Genomic DNA, 15,579 nt, shown 5'->3' on the forward strand with positions numbered 1-15,579 from the left:
GAAATTAGATGAATCGCCTGGTAGCGCCAAAACGGTACCACCGCCCACATCACCTAAAACGTTCGTGAAGCCTTGGGTAGGCGAAATGGCATGTGCCAAACCCGAAAGCGCCGCTCCAAGAGAGGCAGGCAAACCAAGTGCCGATTCGGAGTCCATAGAGAAAATGTAAATATACTCCCAGGTTGTCTGCAGAAATGTGTAACCCCGAGAAACTAATTCAGCAGAATGGGATCCAGCCTGCCCAATGCCCCCATCTCGGGCACCATGCAGTAAGTGGAACAACGTCCCTTAGTTCCCGAAGAACTACGAGAACCGTCCTGAGGACCAGTAACACTGAAAAGGGAAACACAACATAGAGACTCCAAGAACGAACTGGAAAACCTGAGGAGAATGCAAAGATGCAAGCATCCTGAAAAATCTTCACAGCCGTCTGACCTGACATTATAGTGTCTTCTCCCTCATGAGAAAGCCTGAAGAGTCATTGGAAGAAGTCAAGATCCCCTCAGAATGAAGTGCAGAAGGTCAGGGAATGGCAGAATGAGACTGTAGGATCTGCAAGAAGATTCTCCTAGGAAAAATCAAGGTTCACAATGTAAAGAGGAATATACTGGAACCATGAAAACAGTACTAACCCCATGCAACATGAGCGAAATACGTATGTCCTTTAAAGTGAATACGTACTAGACTCAATCAAGATGCTGCATCTACCGCCCCGTGGAAAACAACAGCATCCTTACAGGTATCAGACAAAGCTCACATCGTTAATGAGAGCTTCAGGGATAAGGCTAACAGCCATATAGTGCGTGATCCTCCGTGGGTTTGATAGAATAGATAACTGGCTCCTGATTAAAAGGAGCTGTACAACCCTTTCTATCTGGTCGGGGGGCCCGTCTAGCATGTGCCATGAGAAAATGGTGACAGGAGAAACCAGCGTGATAAGCATGGAAATCTGAAGTCCAGGCCCCCTCAGAAATAGAGAAAGAGAGTCCTGGCTGCAGGAATATGCGCAGTGTCATTATGCCCATAGAGACAGCCCGAACTTGGAAACTGCTTGTACTACCTTTAGGCATAAATATCCTGTGCCACTACTAGACACATGCAGCTCAGCACAGAGGCCCAAATAAGGACAGTTACCAATAGACAAAGGCTCAATCTGCAGGGACCCCAAGAGAGACAATGAGATACCTGTGTGAAATACAGGGCACTATTTTACTGCTGATCTCACTGTGCCGTGAGTTGCCGTATGTCGCCCCAGTCTGGAGACAAACCGAGACTGGGTGACCTAGCACAGGTCAGAGTCTTTCTGGTAAACCCCTTGAATGCTAACCCCAGAGTCCAATTAAACAAGCAGCTTCCTTCCATCTCATGCGCACTGCTAGAAACCAGCACCTGCACAATCAACTGCACATGGCCGTGACAAACACTGATGAAAAAGAGCCTCATAATAAACAGGACTACTGCTGCGCTGTAACCAACAAGGAAACAAAGCGCGTGCATGCAAAGGGCGGGAAGTCCCGGCTCCCTCCATGGATTTCTAGTCATAAAACTTAGCCTCAATAAAATATCCATACCTTAAATGTATGATGACCGAACCCACAGTACTAAGACTCCCAAACAGAACCTGAAGTTCAAACAACCGTAAAAGCCAGACATACTCACAGCTTGTTGTTAGGGCCGGTTGAAGCCAGTTTGCAGCAAAAGCATGGCAGAATGTAACAACTGTGGTCTCTTTTTTTTTTTTTTACAGAGAAGGGAAAGAAGAAAAAAAATTGAGACCCAGTCAGACCCTCTAGCAATGGAGGGAGGGTGAGGCAGGGACAAGGGGGGGCCCAAGTGTAACCTCTAAAGCCGGCACCGTTCAGCCGGACACCCCTGTCTCACTGAAGATAAAATCTCAACAGGAGAAACAGAATGGCAGTCTCACTGAAGAGAAACCTCAACAGGAGAAAATAAAGTTCCAGCCACAGCCAGAATTCAGGAGCTAGTTGAATAGCGACCTTTTCCTGCTGGGAGATAGAGAATACTGGAGATACAGGAGGAGTCCCAGCCAATAGGACCACCTGTTAATCAGTTTCTCTATCTCCGCCTGCTGGTAGATGTGGGCTATCCCATTGGTCTCTGGATTCATCTGCTGCTGTTGCTAGGGAAGTCCCATTTTATGCTATTTTAAAGCAACAAATAAAAACCTGAATAAAATATGATTTCAGAATATGTTCTGAAAATATCTGTAAAGTTTGTCATTAAGTAATATTCTACCATTCCAGCTGAACTTAAATTCCAGGAAGTAGAAGAGATTTTTAAATAGCAATCGACATCTCTGAGATTAGCTAAAACTATCACTACAGAAATGATTTAAAATTAAGTTTAGAACTGGAGCTGTTTGCATCTGCAGGAAAACAGTTAGGAATTTTCAAAACGACACAGCATTGATTCATGTAAAACGTTTTCTAAAGTTGAGTTTATAATCCTTTATAAGAAATAATATTCATAACCTCAGCAGGCATTCCCTGGTTTCTGATTAGGTGATAATCCTTGCTTTCATTACAGTACTGTACCCAACTGCAAACCATTTTGGGAGCTTTTGGTCTTGCAGGCGGTACTTTAGAAAAATATATACATACAACATTTATATATAATAATGCATTCTACAGCTCCTCCTCTGAACGCTGGCCTTAATTTCAGAATATATATTTCAGGTTATATCCATTATGTTAGGACATGCCTCACTAAGATAAACAGCATTGAACACTATACCTGCAGATGTGGGGGTCCTAAGGGAGGAGGAATCCCCCCAGGGGGTGGTATTGGAGGCATGCTGGGATCAAAAGGAGGACGTCCAAATGGAGGTCGAGGTGGTGGTGGAGGACCTCGCATCATGCCAAATGGAGGAGGTGGGCGCATAAGGGGTGGTGGTCCTCTCATAACAGCATTTGGCGGAGGAGCTGGGCCACGAAACCTCAGTGCTTGTTGCTGAGCCATTCTGCGGGAAAAAAGTTCCATTAGACAATTCACATTTTCATACATAGTGCTAGAAAATATATCACTTTCATAACAATAAAATGATTTTAGTAGTATTTATTTCCACCAAAGTCTACTAACCCCCCCTACATAGAATTCCTTTGAGTGTCAGAGCATTTAGCACCCCAGTCCGTAGTAGAAATCTCTACCGTGGCTTAGTAAAAGGGGGCCTATAATTGTAAACTGCCTTTGCCAGGTTTACATTTGTGGTAAAACATCTTGGGTGGATTTCTTTAAGGAGAAAGTGAATAAATTATTGATAAAACATTATTAAAGGAAAGGGACTTTACAACACTCAGTATGGTCACTTTTGTTCTACTGACATTCCAAATATTATTTCTGTGTGAATACTGCTAAAATATTAAACATATTGTGCATATTTTAAAATTGTTGAAAAAATTATTTTTTTTTCAGAACATTATTTCAGGGACTAGTTTGACAATCCAATAAGTGTCAAGTGTCCATATAGAAGAGGTGTAAACTGGGAAAGTTTGTGTTTCAATTTTTGTATCATCTGGTGGATGTTTTCCCGTTTACTTAGTTTTGAATTAATAAGCGCTTTATTTCAGGTATCCTTTTTGTTTATTATCACACACTATTTTTATAAATAGACCATGCAAGGTAGAAATAGTATGCGCTACTAACAACAAAAAAATACCCCAAATGACAAGATATTTTTTCTACTGTCCCATTTTGAAAATATGTCCTATGCTGTTTCAAATGACTACACATCTGTCGTCTGCAGCTGTTTCCCAAAATGCCAGAAGCAGTAAGGGCCAGAATCTACAAAAGGCACTTACATTAGGCACTGCTAAGCACCCTAATTGCAGCTGCCTGGCAATGCCCAAGTTCAAGATCCGCGCCTAATTTTTATTTTTTAATTGGCTTAATCTGCTTGGTAATTGACTACGCCGGTTTTCAGCCAATCAAAAAAACCAAACATTAAGCAATTTAAGAGGTCAGCGCCAAACTCTTAGGATGCCTGACAATGTTAAGAAGTAGGCATGGATATGGGCGGAGAATAGGCATGGTTGACTTAGGCACTGTTAGGTGTCTGACATAGGTACCACCAAATTACGTGAGTGAGAAGCTGCCCTAATGGAGTGGCGCTTATGTCTAGGACGCCTAGCATCACCTAAATCTGCCACTTGGTGTGATTCTATAAACGGTCCTGTTTTTTTGATTGATAACCACGCCACTCAGCACCGTTTATAGAATCTGGCCCTAAGAGGTCAATACTGCTGCCAGCTCAGAGCTCTTTTCATGTATCCCAGATTGCAAAGTTAAAATCTATGAGAACAAAAATGGCTCAAATACAAAGCAACAAATCACTCAGCCCGAAACTATGTCCTCCAGTTTGCCACAACTATCATGGTCTCTCCAAGACTGGCATGAATGTAAAGGCACCACACTGCCTAAACCCCCTAAGAGCAATGTGGTGCTGCTCCAAAGGTGGTGTAGGACCGACTGCCAGCAGCAAAACAAAGTGGGTGGGGCTAGTTGGCTGAGGGGGAAGGAAGCAGATGAGAAGTGTGAGGACGTTATTGGCCTTTGCACCCATCCACCACACCAATTCTGTGGGACAACCAAGAAATTCTCTCGGGAAAGGGAATTCTACTATGTACCTGTGTATCTGTGAAGGTCCAATGCTGAACAACTAACCATGAGCCATCTTCTCCTATCAATTAAGGGTGAAGGGGAGATACAACGAGCAATCGTAAGCTCTTGAGGCTGCTTCCACAATGTCTAAGAGCACTTCTAAAGGCACCAAAGCAGTGCTTCTCTGCTTGTTCATGACACAGGAAAGATTTGCAAGCGGATCACAAGTTGAAGTCCAATAAAAATGAAAGACAACAAAAACAGGTTTAAATTGTTTCAATACATCAGGAGTTGAGATCAAAAGTGTTTGATTTCTGCAATTATGCCCAAGTATGAGTGGATATCAAACAGTAAAGTGTTGGGAATCACTGCTCTACATATCAGAGTACTGTACTATAAAGGTTCTATAGAAAGCACAATTGCCACACTGCTATGCTTTAAGGATCCAAGATTGAGCAACGAACAATCTGTCCAGAATTCAGTTTACCCATGTCTAGCTACTGAAGCTGACAGTTTTAACCTCTTCAGCTGTGAAAGCAAAATATTTTTTTTAAAAAGGCATTTCCCAATTACAATGCATTGACTGAAATCTAATTTCCAACTGTCATCTGAAATCACAAGCTTTAACAAAAAATATACAATCATATAATGGTATTTATGTATTATTTTAGATGAAAATTTTTGCAGTTTTGTACAGTATATGTAATACTTTGTATGCTTACTGGAAGCCGCCTAGTTCTTAAAATAAATAATTATCGTAAGGACACCATCAGCTCCTCCTTTTAGAATCACCTGGCCTTTAAAGGTAACTATTTCTACAAAGAATTGTTTGCCATTAAAAAAAAAACCAAACTCTACTATATGAAAACACAGCATTTGCCCTCCTAATATGCATAAACATTAAAACACATGATAGCCAGATAAATACCTGAAACATTTTAATGCACAAGAAACAAACCCCTTTCAAAGAAAAGGAAGTTATGGAACATGATATGAAGCTACAAGGAGGGAGGAAGAATCAAGAGCAAAACCAGGAAAATCCAGTATTTCTTTAAGGAGTGGGTAGTGAATGCCTGGAATGCCCTCTCAGGTGCGTTGGAAACAAGAAGTTCCCCAATGCAAAAAGGGTGGAAACCAAGCATTGGGTATCTCAGCTCAAAACAGCAGTACTATACCAAAGAAGAGAATGCCAGGGATTCCTAAGCACTGTGTCACTGAAGGCAGCTTGAGGAGTTTATCTGTAATCATGATTTTTTAAAATTGATTAAAAAAAAGCTGGTACTATTGTTTTGAACACACAGCATCATACATTCTAGCAATAAAGATGTGGAAAACATCATCTTCAGTAATAGGCAGCTAGTACATATTATGGATGATAGTATGATTTTCTAATAGCTCTAATGTGATTTTTGAAACAAAACTTATTACCATCAACTAAATATTAATTCCAAATGGTCTGGTGGTTAAAGCCATGAGATGAGCACTATGATTCAAACCCCATTCCCTCTGACCTTGGGCAAGTCATGTCACTTTCTGAAATCCAAACTTAGGGCTAGATTTAGAGAATGACACAGGGACAAATTTTTCCCCGTCCCTCCAGGAACTCATTTTCCCATCCCGTCCCCGCAAGTTCTTTTCCTGTCCCTATCCCATTCCTGCAAGCTCTGTCCTCATCTGCACAAGCCTCAAACACTTGAAAATCAGAAGTGTTTGAGGCTTGTGTGGTTAAGGCAGAGCTTATAGGATTGGGGATGGTACAGTGACAAAACTTGCGGGGATGGAATGGGGAAATTGAATTTCTGCGGGGACGGGGGAAAATTTGTCCCCATGTCATTCTCCAGCTAGATTTACAAGTATGCTACTGTGTTAGCAATGCACATACCAATGCAGCATATTATTAGTAAACAAATCCCACTGTATAAGGCAGGACCAGCCTTACATAAGGCTCCTTTTATGAAGCCGCGTTAGCGGTTTAATGCGTGTAATAGCGCATGCTAATTTGCCAGCTGCGCTAGCCGCTACTGCCTCCTCTTGAGCAGACAGTAGTTTTTCAGCTAGTGCGGGGGTTAGCGCACGCTAAAAAGTTGCATGCGATAAAGCCGCTAACGCAGCTTCATAAAAGGAGCCCATAATGCATTAACCTATTAGGCATTTAGGCAAGCTGTAATGTCTTCTACCTAACCCTTAGAGCAGTGGTTCCCAACCCTGTCCTGGAGGACTACCAGCCAGTTGGGTTTTTGGGATAGTCCTAATGAATATGCATGAGAGTTTTGCATATAATGGAGGTGACAGGCATGCAAATCTGCCCCATGCATATTCATTTGGGTTATCCTAAAAACCTGACTGGATGGTGGTCCTCCAGGACAGGGTTGGGAACTACTGCCTTAGATTGTATCCCACTATGGTTTCTTGTGATCTTAGACAAATCACTTAACTCTCCACTGTCTCAGGTACAGTCTGTAAGCACTCTGGGGACAGGAAAATACCTACTGTACCTGAACGTAACTTGCCTTAAGCTACTACTGAAGAAGGTATAAGTTAAATGCAAAATCCCTTCCCTCTCTCCCACCCTCTGGAGAAATAATCTACTTAGTGAGACAATTTGTAACTCTTCTTGAGGTACCTTTAGAAAGGCAAGCGATTGTTTTTAAACACACACATGCAAGTTAAAGGCACAGTCCCATTCACAATGCCAAAAATTCATTGAGAACAGGAACTAGTAAATGATAGCGTAAACATGGTCTTGCTAATAGCCAACAGCAGGAAATCAAATCTAAATACATGAATTATAATCAATAATGGAATGATGAATAATTGATGAGCTGTGCAGATACGGCTACACTGGCTGATAAGTTGAAGTTTGGATTAATGATATTAAGGGGTAAGAGTCATGCGTTTGATATACCGCTATTTTGTGATTTTACCAAAATAGTTTTACATTATATAAATATTGCTGCTGGAAGATGGTCCAGTGCATTTGAAAGAGTCCTTGGTTGCTGGTCCCAAGCAATTGGAAATTTCCATGGTCAACAAAGGTAAAGGCTGCAGGCAGTACTTGCTGTACCTGGTCTGTAACACGGAACTGATTATTTTACATTTCAAGGGATTCCTGTATTGTTTGAGTGTGTATCTGGTACATGCTAACATGTTCAAAAGGTACTTTAAATAGCATTTCTTTATTTTGCAATAGGTGGGATGAAGGTTAAGAAATGTGAGTATATTTTTGATGTTTTGTTTGTATATTTCTGTTGTGTAAATACATGTTTCATATGTATTTTGTTATATGCCCCTTAACATGACTTGAGATAATGCAGCATATAATTTTTTAAATAAATGAAATAAAAAGGGAGCTTAGTGCTCCCCAACCCTGGGAACAGCTAATAAGAGGGGAGAAGTCACATGAAATATGAGAAACATCACTAACCTAGACTTATCGGGTAGAAACTTATCGGGGTAGAAACGTAAACACATTTAAAAGTCATACTGCTTAGCAAGTGAAAGAAGCAACACAAACTTCTATAAAGGGAGAGAAAAGAACATGAAGCCAGTTTTCTGTGGAATTTGCCCAGGTAACTAGACAACAGCTATCCAAGCTGAAAACAAGCCCTCTATTATTTTAAGAGATTTATGAATTGCCTTTTTATGAAGAAATTCACAGAAAGCTGTTTACAATACATTGAATAGTTATCAGATACTCTTAGGTATTTTCCCTATCATATATAGCTATACACTGGTTGCAAATCGAGGCTAGAGTCATGTTTAAGTAGTGCTGTTTGGCGTTTAAAACATTAGGGGGTCCTTAAGGCGCACTAGCCGTTTTAGGGCATGCTAAATATTAGCGCACTGGCATTTAAAACATTAGGGATCCTTTTACTAAGGCGTGCTAGCCGTTTTAGTAAAAGGACCCCTATGTGGATTGACCCCACAATATATGAACAATTTTAATTTGCAGCCCATTGCTAGGACAATATTAGAATGTTTGTAAAACTTTAAAATTACAATTTCCAAGTTTAAGAGGAATTGTATCTAAAAGATTGTTTACCATCTCTTTTCCTTATCAGGCTGCTTCTGTATATTCAATCCTGCCAATTCAAATACTTAAAAAGTGCTTCAAACTTTATTTTTTGTTTCCGAAATTTAATCTTAATATTTAATAATGGGATAAAGTCTTGTCACTTATGCATATCTTAGTTGAATTGATTTCTATGCATGTAATCCATTAAGAACTATTTGTTGGCAATAGCAGCATATAAACGATTTCACTGTCACAATGGGCTTCCAGTCTAACCGTGGCACCTGGGGCAATGGAGGGGTTCAGCGGGCGACATGCCCCAAATCACAGACTGGGATCAAAACTCCGAACCTCATGGAGCTGAGGCGGGAGCTCCACCCACTAGACCACTCTTCCCCTCCTGTTTAGGGGTGAAGTGGGGTCAACTCTAGCCAGCCATTTAACTGTAGCCCCTACCCGGCATCCTCTGTGACTCTGCACCGCTGTGTAGTGCTGAAGATGAAACTCAGTCTCGGGGGAGCTAAGGCAGCCCCTCCCCTCCTGGGGTTTTTTTTTTTTTTTGGGGGGGAGAGTCAACTCATAACCTTACTCCTCCTCTGCTCACCCCTCTAGCAAGCAATTTAAGCACCCCGCCTGTCTCCTCTGTGACTCTGTACAGCGCTGTGTACAATAAATGGAACTCGCAGCCTCGGGGGAGCTAAGGCAGCCCCTCCCCTCCTAGGGGTATTTTTTTTTGGGGGGGTCAACTCATAACCTTACTCCCCCACTGCTCACCCCTCTAGCCAAATATAACCCCCTACCCCGGCACCCTGTACAGCGCTGTGTACAGTAGATGGAACTCAAGCAGCGTTAGGCCACCCCTCCCCTCCTGGGGCTTCTTTATTGGGGGGGGGAGTCAACTCATAACCTTATTCCCCCTCTAGCCAGCAATTTAAGCACCCCACGTGTCTCCTCTGTGACTCTGTACAGCGCTGTGTACAGTAGATGGAACTCGAGGCCTCGGGGGTGCTAAGGCAGCCCCTCCCCTCCCGAGGGTATTTTTTTTTGGGGGGGGGAGGGACTCAACTGATAACCTTACTCACCCTCTAGCCAACCGTAACCCCTACCCCGGCACCCTGTACAGCGCTGTGTACAGTAGATGGCACTCAGGCAGCGCTAGGCCACCCCTCCCCTCCTGCTGGGGGGGGTCAAAGGTGAGCGCCCTCCCCCACCTAGAGCAGGGAGGCCACGCCGAAGCCCCAACGAGCGGCTGGAGGGGCTCGAGCCAGGCGCGAGACTCGGCGGCTGGAATCCCCAGGGCCGAAGTTCGGCAGAGCGGGCGGAAGGGACTCGGGGGAGGGGGGGGGGAGCCCGGAACCGCAGGCCGCAGCGGCGGCAGGGATTCCCCCCCGTCCCTCCCCGCCTTGGCTCCGGCCTCCTCCGCCGCCCCTCCCCCTCCCCCTCCCCCGTCGCTCGGGGGACTCCAGGGCCTCGCTCACCTCAGCTCGTTATTGTAGCGCTCCGACTCAGCATCCCCCCTCTCCGCCATTACGGGAACAGTCACGACGCCAAGTCCCGCCCACAGCGCGGGCTGCCGGACCCCGAAGCCCATTGGGCGAGAGCGGCGTCAGTCATTCCGCCCGGCCAGGGCGCTCGACGGATGCCGTCTTCTGATTGGCTGGGGGGAGAGGGTCGCGAGGGGCCCGCGTGATTGGTTGGGGGACGTGGGGTCGGGCAGGCGCCCTGTGGGGGCTGAAGTAGGAGTGCTTCCGGGGCGGCGAAGAGACGTCTGGGAGGAGGGACGGGCTTATGAGGCTCTTTGGTAGGAGGAGCTGATGTGACGTTCTCATCGTGCTGCTTTCTTTGGCTTCTCTGCACACACGTCCATTTTTTTTTCTTAATTTCAGGGTTTGGACATGCATGTTCAGTTATCCTCAACTTGAGGGTTTGTACGTATGTGTTCATTAGGTTTGCATGACAGGTGTTTGCACATGCATGTTCAGTTTTCCTTAATTTGAGAATTTACTGTGGACAAATGCAAAGTGATGCACATTGGGAACAATAACCTGAATCACAGTTACCGGATGCTAGGGTCCACCTTGGGGATTAGCGCCCAAGAAAAGGATCTGAGTGTCATCATAGACAATACGATGAAATGTTCCGCCCAATGTGTGGCGGCAGCCAAAAAAGCAAATAGGATGCTAGGAATTATTTAAAAAAAGGAATGGTTAACAAGACTAAGAATGTTATAATGCCCCTGTATCGCTCCATGGTGCAACCTCATCTGGAGTATTGCGTTCAGTTCTGGTCTCCTTATCTCAAGAAAGATATAGTGGCGCTAGAAAAGTTCAAAAAAGAGCGACCAAGATGGTAAAGGGAATGAAACTCCTCTCATATATGAGGAAAGACTAAAACGGTTAGGGCTCTTCAGCTTGGAAAAGAGAAGGCTGAGGGGAGATATGATTGAAGTCTACAAGACTGAACTACTTATCCTTCCGCTCAAACCTACATCTCTCCTCCCACTCTCTATCTCAGTGGATAATTCTCTCATCTTCCCTGTCTCATCAGCTCGCAACCTTGATGTCATCTTGGACTCTTCTCTCTCCTCTGCGCAAGTCCAACAGACCACCAGAACCTGTTGCTTCTTTCTCTATAACATCACAAAAATCTGGCCTTCCTACCTGAGCATGCTACAAAAACCCTTATCCACTCCCTCATCACCTTTCACCGCCCTAGACTATTGCAATATGCTTCTCACTGGCCTCCCGCTCAACAACCTCTCTCCCCTTCAATCCATTCAGAATGCTGCTGCATGGCTTATATTCCACCAGGGTCGCTATGTCCACATCCATATACAATTCACACTCCTTTTATTAACCTACAAGTGTATTGTACTGTGAGGATCTATTTAATTAAGGCTACCTAAGATGTAATTATTCATCTGTAATTCAAGATGTCTGTATAAGTCTTGCCTGTTGTATTTTGTGTATGTTACTTCTGTAATGCCGCCTAGGAATAGGCGGTTGATAAATGTTTTAAATAAATTCATTTATGGAAGGGGCATGAGAGCATTTTCCTCTATACCAGACCTGTCGCTCTTTAATTTATGTAATATTGCATTTGCAATTCTCTGGTTGAACAGTAGGGGATCCTCTTGCTGCACAACAGATACAGCTACTTTTCCCCGAATTTTCTTAATACTGTTAACATGACATGCCAGATATGTTACTGTGAGATTTTAGGAGCTAAAACTCCAATTCATGAAATTCAAATAAAAAATGAAAATGGATGTTTGCAGTGCTTTCTCTTCTCTCAATAGAGTGTGAAAAAAAGCAGTATCTGGTGATGTTAATATCTGATGACCATAAGGTTGCTAAACAGGTGGAAAAAGTGAGACACCAAATGCCAGAAGGATGCTTTGGATACACAGAAAGGAATGCCCGGTAGGAAAAAGGAGGTAACGCTGCCTTTATGAAGTTTCTGAGATAAAGATCTCTCAGGGACAAATTTGTCCCCATGTCAGTCTCCATCCTGTCCCCATGAGTTCTGCCCCATCCCTGCAAGCTGTGTCCTCATCTGCACAATCTTCAAACACTTTAAAATCATAAGTGTTCAAGGCTTGTGCAGATGAGGACACAGCTTGCAGGGATCATGCGGGGACCACACAGGGATGGAGATAGATCCCACAGAGACAAGGACAAATTTGTCCCCCTGTCATTCTCTACTCTGAGACCTCATATGGCATACAATTCTGGAGACTGTACCTTTAAAACGATGTAAACAGGATGTAGTCAGTCTAGAGCAAGGGTAGACAATTCCGGTCCTCGAGAGCCACAGGCAGGTCAGGTTTTCAGGATAACACAAGAAGTAATTGACTATATGGAGTAACGGCTGGTAAATTTAGAAAGATCATGGAGATTTTGTAACTGAGGATGGTAAGTTCAGTGTTGAAGCCGCTAAGGAGAAATTGATTTTATAAAGAGCATTTTGACTTTAGGGTGAATGGTACTGGGGGGAGGGCTCCTTTAATGAGTAATAAGTGTATTAGTGCTTGTGTGTTTTTAAGTATAAGAATGTTGAAGTGAAGATGGTATAATAAAAAAAATTAAATTATAATTTTAGTGTTATAATAGCTTCTTAAATAGAAGAGGCAATGAATATGTATGAGATGGATTTTCATGCATTGCCTCCTTGAGATGCAAATCTATCTCATGCATATTTATTGTGAATATCCTGAAAATCTGACCTGCTTCTGGCTCTCGAGGACCGGAATTGCCTACCCCTGGTCTAGAGTGTCTACTAAAATGGTCAGCGGTCTTCATCATACAAGTATATGTGGACAGACTTAAAGATCTCAATATGTTTATTTTGGAAGAAAGGTACCGGAGAGCAGATAGTAATAACAATTAACTACCGTCCTTGCAAAACTACATAAATGTTATAATGAGAGATTGTAAGATGAAGATGAAAGAGGATAGACCAGGGATCTCAAAGTCCCTCCTTGAGGGCCACAATCCAGTCGGGTTTTCAGGGTTTCCCCAATGAATATGCATTGAAAGCGGTGCATGCACATAGATCTCATGCATATTCATTGGGGAAATCCTGAAAACCCGACTGGATTGCGGCCCTCAAGGAGGGACTTTGAGACCCCTGGGATAGACTCAAGAGTAAGGAAATATTTTGCTATGGATAGAGTGGTTGCAGATGTGAAACTTTTTCCCAGCAGAGGTGGAACAGGTGAGGATTGTATTCAAATTCAAGAATGGCGAAAACAAGATGAAACTGTGGAAATAGCCAATGTTCAAAATCTTTGTTTATTTATTCAAAACACTAAAGCAGGGCTGCCCGAGTCCAGTTCTTGAGATCTACTGGCAGGCCAGGTTTTCAGGATACCCACAATGAATATGCATGAGAGAGAGATTTGCATACCAAGAAGGCAGTGCAGGCAAATCTCTCTCATGCATATTCATTATGGATATCCTGAAAACCTGGCCTGCCAGTAGATCTTGAGGACCGGACTTGGGCAGCCCTGCACTAAAAACACTGTCCACATTTGTATAGAGCGGACCCAACACGGGCCGTGTTTCGGTGAGACACCTTCCTCCAATGATGTAGCTAGCCAAATGTGGAGAAAAGACGGCACTGCTGCACGTCGGCTTGCAGAAATGAAGATTTTGAACGTTGGTTGTTTCCACAGTTTCATTTGGTTTTTCTGTTTTTTTCCCTGTGGAAACTTGGGTCACTTCTTTTGCTTCTCGTTGGTTTGTCTCCAAATTTAAGAAAGCATGGTCAAGCACAGAGGATCTCCGAGGGAAAGGAAGGGATTGTAGAGCATGGTAGTTGGTATGGATGGACTTGGTAGGGTCTTAATCCATGATCATTTTCTATTTCTGTGAGTTGATGAACAATGATTGAAATTTCACAGAACAACCCTGGTCCCTCCACCGAGAGTAATATCATTGAAACAAAGAAATCGTGGAGAGTTGATGTCCAAGATGAAGGCTTTATTTAAACAAATAAATAAGCCACAGGGACATTTTTATGTGGCTTATTTATTTGTTTAAATAAAGCCTTCATCTTGGATATCGACTCTCCACGATGTCTTTGTTTCAATGATTGAAATTTAGCGTGACTGCAAATATTGTTTCTTTGTCTTCTCCTTAAGACCTCCTTTGTTTTATTTTTAATCTCGCTCTCTTTAAACAGGCAACATGTCCTGCCTCTGTTTTCTTCCTTCTTGCACTATGGGCTCCTTTTACTAAGCTGCGATAGCGGTTGTAGCGCTTGCTAAATTTCCCCGTGCGCTAGATGCTAACGCCAACATTGAGCTGGCATTAGTTCTAGCTGCGTAGCATGGGTTTAACTCTTTCAGGACCAAGGGACATATTTGTCCCATAACTTTAAAATCCTATAAATTTTGATTGGGATAGTCTACAGTTCTAAATTTGATATGTACGGATTCCATATGATAATGCCTTTATGTAAACAAACTGGTTCCGACATTCATTCATTAGCGTCGTTGCCAGATTGACGAGAAGATTCACTTGCCACACTGTCCATAAGCCAGAAGTGTGATTTTTTTTTTTTTAAAAAATAATGATATTTCACAAAAAAAATCAATTTTTTGGCATCTGCAAGCCCTTTTTACCATAAAAATGTCGTCAAAACCACAAAAATTGGCCTACGATCCTTATGGTCCTGAAAGGGTTAACATGTGTGGCAATTCTGCGCATGCTAAAAACACTATCGCAACTTAATAAAAGGAGCCCTATATCTCCTTAGGATGACCAGGCAGATGCAATCCTGGTTCCTCTCCCCCCCCCCCAAAAAAAAAAGGTCAACTTGAGCTTGTTTATATGTGTAATTTGCTGCTGCCTCATTGTATACAGGCACACTATAAGGTCACTTGTTTTCTTGCTCTGTCAAGACTACAGTTTGCTCACAATATGGCCATTAACGTACTTCACCGCTGCAAATTGTTTGATCTCGTAACCCATCTTTTCTTACCAGAGCACTGCCTTCCCATTGCAAGTTCTAGTATTAAGTCATAAGATTCATCTCAAACCCTACTATCCCACAAGAACTCCTTGTTCTTCTGATTTATTCATTTCAGCATCTTTCCTCTGGAATTACTTTCTTCGTTATCAACATTTATAGGGAAATGCTTAGAACTCCAGCTCTATAGGGATCAATGCTGGAAAATACCACAACACAGGGAAAAAAAAACTTCCCAAAGCTCAAAATGAATGGCATGGAAATTATACGCATGCTGTTCGTGTTGAGCATTGGGAAGTTAAGGGGAAGGAACATGCCTGGTGCATGCACAGAGGGGTTTTGTGGTCTTGCGCATACGAGAGACCAGGAAGTGAAGCACACATCGGCATGTATAAATTTCCAAGATTTATTAAAATTTGATATTCCGCTTATCAAATTTTCTAAGCGGTAGACAAGTAAATATATAATACAAAGTA

The 15,579-nt window shown here is 42.9% G+C and overlaps 1 protein-coding gene across 3 annotated transcripts in view; it reads right to left on the bottom strand.

Moving 5' to 3' along the window:
* The window catches only part of TCERG1 (transcription elongation regulator 1), an 81,322-nt gene extending 70,946 nt beyond the window's left edge, over window positions 1–10,376 (bottom strand). Inside the window, exons 1-3 of one of the 3 annotated variants that reach the window (XM_033926918.1) lie at window positions 10,108–10,376; window positions 4,644–4,801; window positions 2,755–2,980 (exon numbers count right to left, since the gene is read on the bottom strand). In XM_033926918.1, the coding sequence (XP_033782809.1) occupies window positions 2,755–2,979 (225 nt within the window). In that variant the 5' untranslated portion in view covers window position 2,980; window positions 4,644–4,801; window positions 10,108–10,376. Of the gene's footprint in view, window positions 1–2,754; window positions 2,981–4,643; window positions 4,805–10,107 lie in introns of all 3 variants that reach the window. The other 2 variants (XM_033926919.1, XM_033926917.1) reach the window with 2 other exon arrangements.
* Window positions 10,377–15,579: the final 5,203 nt, after the last annotated feature.

The sequence above is a fragment of the Geotrypetes seraphini genome, chromosome 18 (assembly GCF_902459505.1).
Source record: "Geotrypetes seraphini chromosome 18, aGeoSer1.1, whole genome shotgun sequence".
Taxonomy (NCBI): Eukaryota; Metazoa; Chordata; class Amphibia; order Gymnophiona; family Dermophiidae; genus Geotrypetes; species Geotrypetes seraphini.